This window comes from Phallusia mammillata, chromosome 5 (genome assembly GCF_965637545.1).
Source record: "Phallusia mammillata chromosome 5, kaPhaMamm4.hap1.1, whole genome shotgun sequence".
NCBI lineage: Eukaryota > Metazoa > Chordata > Ascidiacea > Phlebobranchia > Ascidiidae > Phallusia > Phallusia mammillata.
In genome coordinates this window covers 5,409,426-5,424,893 of record NC_137256.1, presented here as the reverse complement: position 1 = coordinate 5,424,893, position 15,468 = coordinate 5,409,426, and the positions used below count along the sequence as shown (strand labels likewise).

The following is a 15,468-nucleotide window of genomic DNA, read 5'->3' as shown; positions in this document are numbered from 1 at the left end:
ACGGCTAGAGTTGGAAATTTTTTTTTACATGAAACGTGACATATGAATAATACTGTTCAGAATAGCTGATCAATATTACATAAACTTGTGTCTAATAATCCATGCAGCGAAGCAATTTTTCTCTCATCTTACATTTTTTCGAAAGCGTTTCCACGTTTTAGGGGATTTTTTTTAATTAATCCGCGTCGTTGCGTCGTAAAGTTCATTACAATGAGAGATGAGAGTTGAATTTATTTCGCTTTTTGAATGGAACTAATTTAGTCAGCTGTCTTAATATTCATTAACAATCTGATTAAAATGAACCAAATAAATTTTGTATTTTCAAAAAATAAATGTTGTGGTCAAATTTAGCGATATTACAATTCAAAAAATGGATCGACTTAAGCGATAATGAAGTATTTGTTGAAGATCTAAACATCAGGTAGCTAGTTTATACTCGCTGCGTAAATATTTCGGACCAACACGCATTTTTTGATCGATTATGTATTAACTTGTTGTTTTTATTATCAAACAAAATTTACTCGAAAGTCGGTATACCGGTATCCTACTCAAGTTTAGTAATAGTGTGACATGCGTTAATTACGGGCCAATTAGGCTACTTATCTATCCTTTGTAACCAACCCACTCTAAATACGTTATTAGGCTGCTGTCAAATTCTGATGGGCAACATGAATTTGTTTTGTTTTGCTTTAATTTGGCAGCAGCATTTACGCAATTTAACAAATTTGTCGTTCAACTGGTGTAATGCTGAGCAAAATACTAATTGTTGTTTTTAAGAACTTGTATTTCGCTAACGTTTCGCCCACCAGAACGGTAGGGCTTCATCAGAGCAATGAACGATATAGTGCAAGCACAACAGGCGAAAATGCACAAGCGCAGCGATATATAACGTAAAGTAATTATAAGAGAACAAAGGCTTATCGTGATGGGTTGAGTGTGCTATATTGTGACAGTGCGTAACTAATTTCCGAAATTTGAAGAGGAAGTCGGACGCAAAATGTCGCGGAAAACTGGGCTGAGGTTTTTGCCGTCGTTACGGTTTAAAACATTTGAATTAGAATTTGGAAACACTACAGCCTACCATATACAGCATACCATATGTTTAAAGCAAACATTCTCAATTTATCTGTACATGTTCGAAATAATACATTTAATATGACATTCATGCTACATCACAAAAACATAAACATCAACCTTATTTTTTTAGCTTGCCACATTTTAGGATTCTATTGATTTTTAATGCGACTTGCGGCTTCTGGATTTTTTGTGTGATTTATGACTTTTGTGATTTTTCGAGCTTTTGTATGATTTGGAACTTTTGGGACTTCTAGAACTCTTGGTCGATCTTTGCTTTTTAGACTTTCTGGACCTTGTAGACGACTTTTGGCCACGTGTATCACTCTTCGCTTTATTTGTCTTTGGCTTTCGCGGAGATTTGGTTTTTCTTGTGTGTCGTGAAGACTTTTTTCCTCTAGGCGATGTTTCGTTTCTCTTCGGGCTCTTTAACCGTTTAGCCGTTTTTCCACATTTTCGACATTTCGGCGTTTTCTTGTTCTTTTGACATTTCTTTCCTTTCTTTCCACATTTTTTATGTGGTTTTTCGAGTGTGCTTTCTAACTGTTGTGGTTGTGGAGGCTCTACCAAGGTAACGGGCAGCACTGTGGTTGCCGGAAGCTGGGTAGGAATCAGCTGCTGATACTGATCATATTTCGGCTCGTGACTGATTCCATAGGCTCTCAGCCCATGCAGTATCTTAACATCATGGCTGAAATCTAAAAAATGTTAAATCTATAAAAGGCTGCTGCTTATGTAGCCTACAATTTATTTTAAATGAAACAAATGTGGCACTGATAAGACGTTATGAACTTAGATTGAAACAGTTTGCACTGTCTGCAGCTTAAAGGAAATTTTGTTTCAAAAAAGTAGCCTACATACAAATTTAAGTTATTACATACCTGCAGATTTGTACGAACTTGCTGAAGTTAAGGCCAAGCAAACAAGGAGTAAAACAAATTTTAGCATCTTTCCCCAGCACTAATTATTGTCCTAAATCACTGGTCCTGTTTAAAATAATGCTGTCGATTCTTCACTTGATACTTTTGTCTTGTTGCTTAAACACGGCCAAGAAACAAATAAATTAGCATCGCTCTTCAACAGGTTGTTTTTAGCCCAAAATAGGGTTTGGGCGGTACCGTGTCTTTCACGCCATGAATTTAAGTCCCTCATTCATGTGCATCAACAAAATTATCGTTTGATAAACGATAAGGTCACAGACATCCCAGTGCTTTGTATTGCGTGGTTGTTGAATTTACTAAAATATACTCAGCCCAACTGTTGTGTCAGTTTTAATTTGTTGCCAAACCTCGGGCAATACAATACAACACGTACAAATTTGTTGTATATTTGGAGTAGGTTTACTCTGTGGCTTCAATGCCTACAAATATGAAAAAATGTCAAATTGTGCCTTCAGTGTAGAGAAACACCTAATATGCTGTTTTATACAAAGAAGGTCATTGGACAACAATAAGCATTGTTCAAAGATGCTCTTTGTCGCAATTGATACCATTTTATTGACTACCAAGTGACCTTTTGAATTTGCCCAAAATCTGACGTGGTGTTGTAAGAAAGGGGTTGCAGTGGGTTACCAAGACGATGAATTACCAAGACTAGAATTGTGTGAGAAGTTGTGATTTCGGCATGCAAATCCCAAACAAATTTTAGCATTTTTCCCCAGCACTAATTATTGTCCTAAATCACTCGTCCTGTTTAAAATAATGCTGTCGATTCTTCACTTGATACTTTTGTCTTGTTGCTTAAACACGGCCAAGAAACAAATAAATTAGCATCGCTCTTCAACAGGTTGTTTTTAGCCCAAAATAGGGTTTGGGCGGTACCGTGTCTTTCACGCCATGAATTTAAGTCCCTCATTCATGTGCATCAACAAAATTATCGTTTGATAAACGATAAGGTCACAGACATCCCAGTGCTTTGTATTGCGTGGTTGTTGAATTTACTAAAATATACTCAGCCCAACTGTTGTGTCAGTTTTAATTTGTTGCCAAACCTCGGGCAATACAATACAACACGTACAAATTTGTTGTATATTTGGAGTAGGTTTACTCTGTGGCTTCAATGCCTACAAATATGAAAAAATGTCAAATTGTGCCTTCAGTGTAGAGAAACACCTAATATGCTGTTTTATACAAAGAAGGTCATTGGACAACAATAAGCATTGTTCAAAGATGCTCTTTGTCGCAGATTTTTCTAGCCTACGCCTTGCCATTTGGTGGTGAATGCTTGGTGACCGGCTGATTCGGTATAGCGCCTTCAATGGCCCTGGTGTACTGGGAAATATCAAATAAGATTACCTTTTTATACCTAAACAGTAAATTTTACAAACTGTTACATTTTTGAGTGTTAACTTATGAGGCAAATTAATTTAGGCTCACTATCTGGTATTATTGTTGCGTTTAATTTACAATTTTTAACTTTCCTGTCACAACTTTACTGGTTTTTCGACTTAACTGTTTCCCCTTTTGTCTTTCTTTTATTTATTTTGCATGTAACAATTACGATGCAATGAATTTTATTGATTCGAAAAAGCTGAGTATACAGAACACACAAATTTATGCGTTACAAAAACGCAAGATTAAAGTAAAAACCAAAAACGTGGTACTCAATATGGTAGTTTGTCAATGACTCGCATAGCCGACGGTAAAAACTCTGCACTGTTTTAGCGTTCAACATAGGATGTAAATGTGCAAAGAAACTAAAAGTGTGCAAAATCCGATTGTGTATACAAAAATCTACATGAAGAAGTGGCTTTGCAGTGAAACAACAAACCATGCACGTGACTAGGTACAAAGCGAGTATGTAAGTTGTTAGTAAATGCCAACCAATAACTCATGCAAGATCCTGAATTTGCCCAAATCTGACGTGGAAAGGGTTGCAGTGGATTACCAAGACGACGAATTACCAAGACTAGAATTGTGTGAGAAGTTGTGATTTCGGCATGCAAATCCCATCCGGGCAATCAGTGCAAACCTGTCACAAAAATGTGCAACATATAAGTTAGGGGCTGGTATAACAAAATTAAACTGAGTGATCTAGAACATGCAAAGAATACCTAATGAATAGCAAAAATACCAACTTGTTATAAAGTTCGTTTTGGGTGTAAATTAACTTCAACAATTAATAATCAGAAGGCACTTTATCTTTTTAAATTCAATTAATGTTTTTTCGATTTTTTTGACCCTTTGCTTTTTTTAGAGCTTTTAGTTTTTTTAGAGCTTTTGGTTTTTTTAGAGCTTTTGGTTTTCTTAGAGCTTTTTGTTCCCTTGGATTTGTGGGAATCTTTCGAGCCCTTGGAGCCTTTAGACGAGCCGTGTGGTGAACCAGGCGGTGGTTTGGGGCTTTCGGGCTTTGGTGGGGGTGGTGGGGGCGGTGCTGGATCATGAGGGGGTGGTGGGGGAGGAGGAGGGGGGTTTGAATTACCGACTTGGCCCTGAGACTGGCTCTGTGATTGGCTCTGGGAGCCGGCACCGATTTGACTTTGAGATTGCGATTGGTGCTGGATATTTATCTCAGCATCGCCCTTGCTAATGGATACTTGTGTCTGTCCCTGCTGCTGATGTTGATAACCTCTTTTAACTTTACCTTGGCTCTGGGACTGTCCTTGGGATTGAGTTTGTCCACCAGAACCACCGTGGTTGCTCTGGGACTGTCCTTGGGATTGAGATTGTCCTCCCCAACCGTTGTTGCTCTGAGACTGTCCTTGGGATTGAGATTGTCCACCAGATCCACCGTGGTTGCTCTGGGACTGTCCTTGGGATTGAGATTGTCCACCAGATCCACCGTGGTTGCTCTGGGACTGTCCTTGGGATTGAGATTGTCCACCAGATCCACCGTTGTTGCTCTGGGACTGTCCTTGTTGTTGAGATTGGCCTCCCCAACCACCGTTGTTGCTCTGGGACTGTCCTTGTTGTTGGGATTGTCCTCCCCAACCACCGTTGTTGCTCTGGGACTGTCCTTGTTGTTGGGATTGTCCTCCCCAACCACCGTTGTTGCTCTGGGACTGTCCTTGTTGTTGGGATTGCCCTCCCCAACCACCGTTGTTGCTCTGGGACTGTCCTTGTTGTTGGGATTGTCCTCCCCAACCACCGTTGTTGCTCTGGGACTGTCCTTGGGATTGAGATTGTCCTCCCCAACAATTGTTGCTCTGGGACTGTCCTTGGGATTGAGTTTGACCACCTGATCCACCGTGGTTGCTCTGGGACTGTCCTTGTTGTTGGGTTTGTCCTCCCCATCCACCGTGGTTGCTCTGAGATTGCGACTGACCTTGAGATTGGTAGCCACGTTTATTCCATTGACCCTGGGACTGTCCTTGTTGTTGAGACTGTCCGCCCCAACCGTTGTTGCTCTGGGACTGTCCTTGGGACTGAGTTTGACCACCTGATCCACCGTGGTTGCTCTGGGACTGTCCTTGTTGTTGAGATTGTCCTCCCCAACCGTTGTTGCTCTGGGACTGTCCTTGGGATTGAGTTTGACCACCTGATCCACCGTGGTTGCTCTGGGACTGTCCTTGTTGTTGGGTTTGTCCTCCCCATCCACCGTGGTTGCTCTGAGATTGCGACTGACCTTGAGATTGGTAGCCACGTTTATTCCATTGACCCTGGGACTGTCCTTGTTGTTGAGACTGTCCTCCCCAACCGTTGTTGCTCTGGGACTGTCCTTGGGACTGAGTTTGACCACCTGATCCACCGTGGTTGCTCTGGGACTGTCCTTGTTGTTGAGATTGTCCTCCCCAACCGTTGTTGCTCTGGGACTGTCCTTGGGACTGAGTTTGACCACCTGATCCACCGTGGTTGCTCTGAGACTGTCCTTGTTGTTGGGTTTGACCTCCCCATCCACCGTGGTTGCTCTGAGATTGCGACTGACCTTGAGATTGGTAGCCACGTTTATTCCATTGACCCTGGGACTGTCCTTGTTGTTGGGACTGTCCTCCCCAACCGTTGTTGCTCTGGGACTGTCCTTGGGACTGAGTTTGACCACCTGATCCACCGTGGTTGCTCTGGGACTGTCCTTGTTGTTGAGATTGTCCTCCCCAACCGTTGTTGCTCTGGGACTGTCCTTGGGACTGAGTTTGACCACCTGATCCACCGTGGTTGCTCTGGGACTGTCCTTGTTGTTGGGTTTGTCCTCCCCATCCACCGTGGTTGCTCTGGGATTGCGACTGACCCTGAGATTGGTAGCCACGTTTATTCCATTGACCCTGGGACTGTCCTTGTTGTTGAGATTGTCCTCCCCAACCGTTGTTGCTCTGAGACTGTCCTTGAGATTGAGATTGTCCACCTGATCCACCGTGGTTGCTCTGGGACTGTCCTTGTTGTTGGGTTTGACCTCCCCAACCGTTGTTGCTCTGAGACTGCCCTTGGGATTGAGATTGTCCACCAAATCCACCGTGGTTGCTCTGGGACTGTCCTTGGGATTGAGATTGTCCTCCAGAACCACCGTGGTTGCTCTGGGACTGTCCTTGGGATTGAGATTGTCCTCCCCAACCGTTGTTGTTCTGAGACTGTCCTTGGGATTGAGATTGTCCTCCCCAACCGTTGTTGCTCTGAGACTGTCCCTGGGATTGAGATTGTCCGCCCCAACCGTTGTTGCTCTGGGACTGTCCTTGAGATTGAGATTGACCACCAGATCCACCGTGGTTGCTCTGGGACTGTCCCTGAGATTGAGATTGTCCTCCCCAACCGTTGTTGCTCTGAGACTGTCCTTGGGATTGAGATTGTCCTCCCCAACCGTTGTTGCTCTGGGACTGTCCTTGTTGTTGGGTTTGACCTCCCCATCCACCGTGGTTGCTCTGAGATTGCGACTGACCTTGAGATTGGTAGCCACGTTTATTCCACTGACCCTGGGACTGCCCTTGTTGTTGAGATTGTCCTCCCCAACCGTTGTTGCTCTGGGACTGTCCTTGGGATTGAGTTTGTCCACCCGATCCACCGTGGTTGCTCTGGGACTGTCCTTGTTGTTGGGTTTGACCTCCCCATCCACCGTGATTGCTTTGGGATTGCGACTGACCTTGGCTTTGATACGATCTTAACTGAACCAGTAGGTCCCGCGTCCTTTTGGAATCTAAACAATAAGCAAAGATATTTTACAAACTATACTGATTGCATACGTTATCCCAATAGTAGAACCAGAAACAATTATCTAAGAGTTATATTTTTGAACATAATTTCCAAATAACTTTGTGTAAGCATTTCGTGAATGCTAACTTACCCAGTTCTTTTCGCTTAACTTCTGTAAGTGGGGCTGCCATTACAGCTGCACAAAGGCAGACGGCAATAATCACCCTAAACATCTTAATGTTGTCCTATGTCAATCGTTCTGGAAAACGTATTGTTTAGTGCACGTGAAAATATTTGTCAATTAAACTAGCAATAACTCTACATTTGAGGCATATAAAAATGTAGTTAGTCAGCAAAATTGACAACCTTAAGACGGTTTAGTTGGCGTAGTTTTAAAAAAAATTGAGAATTATTCGAAATCGCATTAAAGCTTTTTCACAAATAGGCGTAAACAGCCTTTATAATGACGCCGTATCTTCTTGCATTGCATTTCATGTTCCTAATTTGCTCACAAATATCTCAGCTAATCACTACATTTGTGCAAAAACGAAGCTAAACCCTTTGTGAACAAAAACATGCCACATATAAACTTTCGTAATCTGCAGGTGCAGGTCGTTTGGCAACAGTATTTATACGAGCACAGGAACGCAAACGTAACAAACAGGCCAATATTTACCGAGGAACACAGGATGACTTTTTTTGATTGGCCGCGTAAAATCATTTACGGCGACGCCCGTCTTGATGAGAGAATACACAAGACCCGGTGCTTGTCAAATTTAACCTAAGCGCAAAAGGTTTAACTTAGCACACACGTGAAGCTTGGGCTTGGTTCGTGCTTCTTTGGTTTGCTGAAAGTTGTTTTGTATAAAGGTCGCCTAAGTTGTGGCCAACGTTAATCTTATCTATCAGATGTGACACGTTGAAACCGCCCCGAAAGCAAATCTGGACGACTAAGTTATGTGTGTAGACCATAAAGTACATGTCTTGCCCTGTCAAGATTTTCGGCCATTTGTCAAATGTTTTGTTTGATGAAGATCTTCAACAATATTAAATGCTATGTAGTTCAGCTGAAACCATTCACCAAACACTATTGGCGACAATCACCCGTCAATTTGGAGTTGACAATCATAATTCATCTAAAAATTTTAACAATTAATTAATAACTGGATTGGATTTTTAGGATTCAAAACAATTATTCTAGAATACTCAGGTTTTCTACTTCGAACATTTTACGTGTTATAGTACCGATTTCCTACATCACAAAGATGCGTTAAAATCCGGAGTTTGTACGTCCAAACCCTCAACCGGGCGCCACACTGTGAAAATAAACTCATGTATACACATGACTGTGCGCGTTATCTGGCGAAAGGAACAGTTCAAAGCAATGGTTTTCACTGCCTGCACACCTTACCTGTGAGGCAAGAACAGATTTGCGAAAAAAAAACTTCGCTGCCATTTGCACCACATGCCAAAACCAATACATGGGACAAACAAAAGCCAATTTATTACAAGATGGAATGTATATCGATCAACAAGGCGGATAAGGGATTTTTGCGTGTCTAGAGGATAACGCTGGCAAATCATTATTACATCAAACATCCATCCTTACTAAAAAACAAACCGAACATTTCGAATTGTTTTACAGTATCAATCGTTGTTAAGACACCAATAAGCGGTGAAGACATTTGTGAGGACAAATGGTTATATGACCTATCTACGTCCAATAACATCAAGTGTATCTATTTGAGCTTTGCGAAACAATCTGCGTTATTCACCTTTTTTCGATGTCCGAAGCCTTGAATGGTTGATATGTCTTCTGCAGCTGTTTAGCTTTGGTCTCTGTTAAACCTTCTTAATTTTCTTATTGGCACTATTTGATTTGGCAGTTTGGTAACTGTGTTTAGTACGTTGTAAATATTTTATTGTTTTTCAAGTTTTTGGGGCGACAGCAACTGAAGATGCTTTTAAGAGCAAAAATGGCAAAATTAATATTTCTGTTTTGAAAATGAGTGATCAAGCAGATACTAATATATGCCGTGTGTCGCTTAAAGTATTTTTTGACGGGTAAACCGTTGAGATAGTGGTTTTATTTTTCGAAATCTAAACCGGCATGTCTCAGCAGAATTGCAAATTTGGGGTTTAATTGTGTCAACCGTGTGTCAAAGTTTAACCGAGGTCATCAAAATTTGTCAACTTTTTGTGTATTTATTTGGTGATCGGAATTCAGTTTTTGAAGCAACATTACATATTACCCATCTTAAATTTTTTGTTATTAGTCCTAGTTAAATGTGTTGGTTTCTTTAAATAAAAATATTTGATTGTGTTAACACTTATTTCATTTCACAATCGTTTTAAATATATAATGTGCAGTAATGTAATTGTGGTGTGATTGTTTCTGAAACGAATGCACGCTAAGCTAAAGAAATTGCGTTAAAATTAAACTTTCAAAATTGTTTATTTACTTGCATTTTTTTCTATGTACTGTAGCCAATCTGTCCCTTGACGTTATGCCCTAGTTATATGATGTACTAACTGCCTGTAATATTTAATACACCCGTGTGGATTGTATACTTAAAATGCCACTACATTTGGTTTATTGTTTACAACACACAAAAAAGCGATTGATCGTCGGCTTCTTCAATCAAGTAGTTGGTAATCTTTCTGAAAAACAACAAATATATATTTATAACAAGTGCCTAATGCAATAACTTTCCGTTTTATAATCGCAGCAAGCTTTAAAAAAATGCTTACCATGGTTAATAGGCATGTTGAAGTTGGCTTTGCGATTGTCCCTGGAATCCACCTCTGCCTTTTTGTACCTGGCTTTGCGATTGTCCCTGGAATCCACCTCTGCCGTGTTGTACCTGGCTTTGCGATTGTCCCTGGAATCCACCTCTGCCGTGTTGTACCTGGCTTTGCGATTGTCCTTGGTATCCACCTCTGCCCCAACCCTTCTGTAACTGGCTTTGTGATTGTCCCTGGAATCCGCCTCTTCCGTTTTGTACCTGGCTTTGCGATTGTCCTTGGAATCCACCTCTGCCCCAACCGCTCTGTCCCTGGCTTTGTGATTGTCCCTGGAATCCGCCTCTGCCTTTTTGTACCTGGCTTTGCGATTGTCCCTGGAATCCACCATAGCCGTGTTGCATTTGACTTTGCGCCTGTTGTTGGGCTCCATTATTGCCGGCCTGTGCTTGTTGCTGGGCTTGGAACTGGCCATTGCGTTTGTGCCAGCTATGCTGGTGTTGGGCTTGCATTTGAAAACCTCCGCCATGTCCTCCATGACCATAACCCATTTGGACCTGCATTTGGTGTTGCGAACCTCCGCCGCGTCCGGATTGGGATTGACTTTGTGCTTGAGACTGGTGCATGCCACCCCCACCATAACCCATTTGACTTTGCGATTGAGCTTGCGACTGACGTCCACCTCTACCCCTTTGACTTTGGGCTTGACCTTGGAACTGGAATCCAAACATTCGCTTTGCTAACAACTGACCTTGTGATTGTGACTGCTTTTGGGCCTGACCAAACATTCCTGCGTGACCTTGCAATTGATTCTGCTGCTGATGTTGGATTTGGCTGCCCCAGCCTTGCCCCTGGGATTGTCCTTGCGACTGGCCCTGTCCGCTCCATCCTTGTCCCTGGGATTGTCCTTGTGTCTGTCCTTGGCCACCCCATCCCTGTCCTTGAGACTGACCTTGTGACTGGCCCTGTCCGCCGTGTCCTTGTACCTGGGACTGTCCTTGCGATTGCCCTTGTCCGCCGTGTCCTTGTCCCTGGGACTGTCCTTGCGATTGGCCCTGTCCGCCGTGTCCTTGTCCCTGAGACTGTCCTTGCGACTGCCCTTGTCCGCCATGGCCTTGTCCCTGGGATTGTCCTTGCGATTGGCCCTGTCCGCCGTGTCCTTGTCCCTGGGATTGTCCTTGCGACTGCCCTTGTCCGCCATGGCCTTGTCCCTGGGATTGTCCTTGCGATTGGCCTTGTCCGCCGTGTCCTTGTCCCTGCGACTGTCCTTGAGACTGCCCTTGTCCGCCGTGGCCCTGTCCCTGGGATTGTCCTTGCGATTGGCCCTGTCCGCCGTGTCCTTGTCCCTGGGATTGTCCTTGCGACTGCCCTTGTCCGCCTTGTCCTTGTCCCTGCGATTGTCCTTGAGACTGCCCTTGTCCGCCGTGACCTTGTCCCTGGGACTGTCCTTGCGATTGCCCTTGTCCGCCGTGTCCTTGTCCCTGTGACTGTCCTTGCGATTGCCCTTGTCCGCCGTGTCCTTGTCCCTGGGATTGTCCTTGCGACTGCCCTTGTCCCTGAGATTGTCCTTGCGATTGGCCCTGTCCGCCGTGTCCTTGTCCCTGGGATTGTCCTTGCGACTGCCCTTGTCCGCCTTGTCCTTGTCCCTGCGATTGTCCTTGAGACTGCCCTTGTCCGCCGTGACCTTGTCCCTGGGATTGTCCTTGCGATTGCCCTTGTCCGCCGTGTCCTTGTCCCTGGGACTGTCCTTGCGATTGCCCCTGTCCGCCGTGTCCTTGTCCCTGGGATTGTCCTTGCGACTGCCCTTGTCCCTGGGATTGTCCTTGCGATTGGCCCTGTCCGCCGTGTCCTTGTCCCTGCGATTGTCCTTGAGACTGCCCTTGTCCGCCGTGGCCGCCTTGTCCCTGGGATTGCCCTTGCGACTGGCCCTGTCCGCCGTGTCCTTGTCCCTGGGATTGTCCTTGAGACTGGCCTTGTCCACCGTGGCCTTGTCCCTGGGATTGTCCTTGCGATTGGCCCTGTCCGCCGTGTCCCTGTCCCTGGGATTGTCCTTGCGACTGGCCCTGTCCGCCCCATCCTTGCCCTTGGGATTGTCCTTGAGACTGACCCTGTCCGCCCCATCCTTGCCCTTGGGATTGTCCTTGCGACTGACCCTGTCCGCCCCATCCTTGCCCTTGGGACTGTCCTTGCGACTGGCCCTGTCCGCCCCATCCTTGCCCCTGGGATTGGCCTTGCGCCTGTCCCTGTCCACCAGGCATATATGGAACACGCGGTGGGACCCATTTGGGCCAAAGTTTTGGATTTACCCACTTTTTGTCCAATTCTAAAAACATAATCAGCAATTAGAAGAGTTGGAATAAAAATTGGAACAAGCCAAGGTTGTAAGTTGTTGTAAGTTATTCATGTCTTTATCTATAAACTGTTATAAATTGTCAGAGCAAATTACGACTGGTGCTGTTAGTATGTTTGTTGCCTGTAGTGATTTATCCGACTGCTTAGTGTGGTGTAATATTCATGACAATGTTCGTGCCATTTGGAAATAATAACGTCGTTACAAATGCTACATTGCATTAAAGCTCTTTAATGCGCATGCAAAACCCAAACCTTGTTCATCGTTGGCGCTTCGTTTTTCTGAAAGAAAAGTACAGGGCTAAAACTTAAAATAATAATAAAAAAAGTTTGAAATATCACAATTTATTTTTTCCATATCCAATTGCGACGTACAAAAAGCTTACCATCAGTGTCATTTTATATTAATTAAGCAAATTGCGACAAAAAACATGTTCACTCACCAAGAGGCGCTGCAAACGCAAAAGCAACCAGAAGAGCGAAAATTGCAAGTTTCATTCTTGCTGCCATGATTTCGTGAACTAACTAACAATCAAAACTTCTAAAAACAAGGTAACATTAAAAATCGTCTTATTCTTAAACAAATGTCTAATTTTAGTTTTTCCTAGGTGTAGTCCTGGTATACGTAATTGAGTATAAACCTGCTCCGACAAGTACTTATTGGCATGTTGTGGAGTAAGGTGAAATCCTTGCAATATATATGTTTTCGCTAGCGGTTTGCGACGCCCATGCTCCATTGTATTAGTCGGCAAACACCTGCACAATAGACCCCGGACATTACAAACTAAGTTTGAACATCAAAGGAAAATGTTAAACAGCGAACCGCATGTGAAATTTTTCAAGTCACGTGTTTAGATGACGTAAAACAGTACTGCGTAACTGAAGTGTTCCGTGCAAAGTTGCGGGGTTTGCAGTGTAGCTTTAGTCTATTTTTTTTATCTTATATCCATAACACATTTAAATGTGAAAACAAACGGACCATTACAGTAGATGTGCTCACAAAACAATTGTTTTTAACATAAATTAATGCAGAGCACTTACGTACCTCTAAATTTAGTGACATTTTCTGTTTATGTGTGTCGCAGAGTTTGAAAACTGTGCACACAAACTCAGGTTATCCAAAGGTTAGATTTGGCGTCTATCATGAGTAGTACAATAAACCAAAATACTTCAAAATTATTTATTTTAGTCAATTTATTACGATAGATTTAACAAAGTATTCTACGAAATGCAGTTTTTTTTAATTTTGTCATTGTCAGCGTTAACTAAAGTTTTTTTTAGCTGCTTTTCAAGAAACCACATAGATGTTGGAAAAAAGATTGACTTACAAGTATATAAATAGAATGATTGTAACATTAACTGTTTGCTTTTCGCGTGATACTGATAAAAAACGTTTTTGTACAAGAAACAGAAACCGGTGTTGCATGGTCCCAACAAGTATGTAGCAAAATGCAGTCGCCTTTCAGGAATCAAGTAAAATGTCAGGGAGTCACAGTTTTACGTAGGCTGGTTTTGACGAGTGCTTTACGACTGCAAACAAACAGGCGTTCGTCGTGTCGTGGCCGGAAAACAATCATGATTTGACGAAACCTGTGTCCGACTGATTGCTGTTTGCTTTCCAGGCGGAGTTGACATTTCAAGTTAGTCTTCATAACGACCTCTTGTTCGAAAAGCAAAGTTCGAAGGACCCATGTAGAACAAGGAACGCCCTAAGCAGTGTAATTAAAGCGGGCAAGAAACATTTTTGCTCTTTGAAAATGCTAAGTTACTGGGCGCTTCCAGCCGCTTGGGTTGTGAATAGAGAAAACATCGTATTTTGTTAATGTTGTGTGATATAAAAATATTGTTGCAAGCGTCAAAGTTTAATTGTAAGGTTAATATGTTATCTGGTATGGCCTCCCACCCCAACGTTAAACATCTGTTTGAAATAGAAGAGGGGTGAAAAGTTCTTCCACATAAAAATGTCAAACTTTATCCATCAGGAAACTTGATTAAAGAACACACATGGGCGCAGTTAAAAATGCAAACATTTGCAGGGGTTGGGTACTAACGCTTTTCTAACTGCCAATAAGAAGAAACCTTTCCAAGAGGTGGGAGAAAAGTTGGCCACCTTTGCGTCTGCTATTTAAAAAAGGGGCGATGTTAAACAAGGCGCAGTTGTCGCAAGGTAAACTACATTGTTTGATGTCGCTCGGATTTATTGCGTTTCCGAGGTCTCTAATCACTTTGCCACGCAACCTGTACCTTTACCTGAACACGGAGACGCCCACAAAATCGACAACATAAGAGTGACGCTCGCCAACGCTCCATCTCTTGTCGGAAACAAAAACCCAAAACAAAAAAAAATCTTTTTGTGAGTGGTGGGTTTGATTGCGACAAAGAGTAGGTCAATTTGCTAATTCGTGTCCGAACAATTACATGACACGGCGCACGTTTCTCATTCCATGTTGGTCAAACATATTCCAGGTGTGTAGCCTACTTCTGGGTTGGTTTGTGTGACAAAACCACTTCAAACAAGATAATTGTGAGTTATCCCACGAGATAATCTATGGAAAAGACATATGACATGTCAAATATATTTTTTGTAAAAGTGTTTTGTCGGGAACGTTGTGTTTGGAATATGAATTTCGAATTTCTGCAAAGAAACGTTCAGAAAAAGCGTATCTGGCAACAACATAGTTAAAATTTCATCCTGTAGTAAGTCGGGACATTTTCTTACTTTTCATTTCACGTTTTCTTGCAGGCAAACGCCCTTGTGATAACAGACATAACCACTAAGCCAGGGGTGTCAAACCTGTGGCAGTGCACATGTACACCAAAACAATTATGCTGAGGCCGTACATTGATTTGAACTTTTTTTTCAGACACTTGGCTTTCTAAACTACCTTAGGAGTGTATGAGGACTTAAATCAGATTTTTCAAACCTATTTTATTTCATATTCCCGGTTGGCCGGCAAATTAGTTGATGTGTAGGCTGATTGTTTGCAAACATCAAAGAATAACAACATAGATTGTAACGTCATAAACAGTTGGAAGTAATTGACAAATCGTTTAGTTAAATCTAGAAATTCACCAAATCGGTTTAAATTAGGTTCAGTCAAAACCGAATACTCGAACGTATTCGCCCGAATCGTTTGTGACGTCAGGCGTAAGCAAGGCGTTCGACTTAAAAACATAACTTTTTCTACCAGGCAAACAGTGGTGCTACAAAACAGAATAGTTGTGTTTTATTATCATTAGTTCTATG

At 42.7% G+C, this 15,468-nt stretch overlaps 2 protein-coding genes across 2 annotated transcripts; both read right to left on the bottom strand.

The window, feature by feature from the left end:
- Positions 1 to 4,166: 4,166 nt before the first annotated feature.
- On the bottom strand, positions 4,167 to 7,509 carry LOC145228165 (uncharacterized). Its single transcript, XM_080093168.1, has 3 exons — positions 7,282 to 7,509; positions 4,380 to 7,134; positions 4,167 to 4,325 (listed from the first exon to the last, which is right to left on the bottom strand). Exons 1-3 carry the CDS (start codon positions 7,319 to 7,321, stop codon positions 4,229 to 4,231), a joined length of 2,892 nt encoding a protein of 963 aa, XP_079949294.1. The 5' UTR covers positions 7,322 to 7,509; the 3' UTR covers positions 4,167 to 4,228.
- Positions 7,510 to 9,701: 2,192 nt separating this feature from the next.
- Positions 9,702 to 13,211, bottom strand: LOC145227773 (uncharacterized). The gene is made up of 4 exons (XM_080092681.1): positions 12,665 to 13,211; positions 12,477 to 12,503; positions 9,882 to 12,195; positions 9,702 to 9,791 (listed from the first exon to the last, which is right to left on the bottom strand). The coding sequence occupies exons 1-3, from the start codon at positions 12,729 to 12,731 to the stop codon at positions 9,887 to 9,889; spliced, it is 2,403 nt and encodes an 800-aa protein (XP_079948807.1). The 5' UTR covers positions 12,732 to 13,211; the 3' UTR covers positions 9,702 to 9,791; positions 9,882 to 9,886.
- Between the last annotated feature and the right edge of the window lie 2,257 nt (positions 13,212 to 15,468).

Coding starts and splice junctions, on each gene's coding strand:
- LOC145228165 (XM_080093168.1), bottom strand. CDS start 7,321: ATGGCAGCCCCACTTACAGAAGTTAAGCGAAAAGAACTGG. Junction 7,135..7,281: donor AGTTAAGCGAAAAGAACTGG/GTAAGTTAGCAT, acceptor CTTATTGTTTAG/ATTCCAAAAGGACGCGGGAC. Junction 4,326..4,379: donor CCTGGTTCACCACACGGCTC/GTCTAAAGGCTC, acceptor GGGAACAAAAAG/CTCTAAGAAAACCAAAAGCT.
- LOC145227773 (XM_080092681.1), bottom strand. CDS start 12,731: ATGGCAGCAAGAATGAAACTTGCAATTTTCGCTCTTCTGGTTGCTTTT. Junction 12,504..12,664: donor TGCGTTTGCAGCGCCTCTTG/GTGAGTGAACAT, acceptor CTTTTCTTTCAG/AAAAACGAAGCGCCAACGAT. Junction 12,196..12,476: donor AAGCGCCAACGATGAACAAG/GTTTGGGTTTTG, acceptor TTATGTTTTTAG/AATTGGACAAAAAGTGGGTA.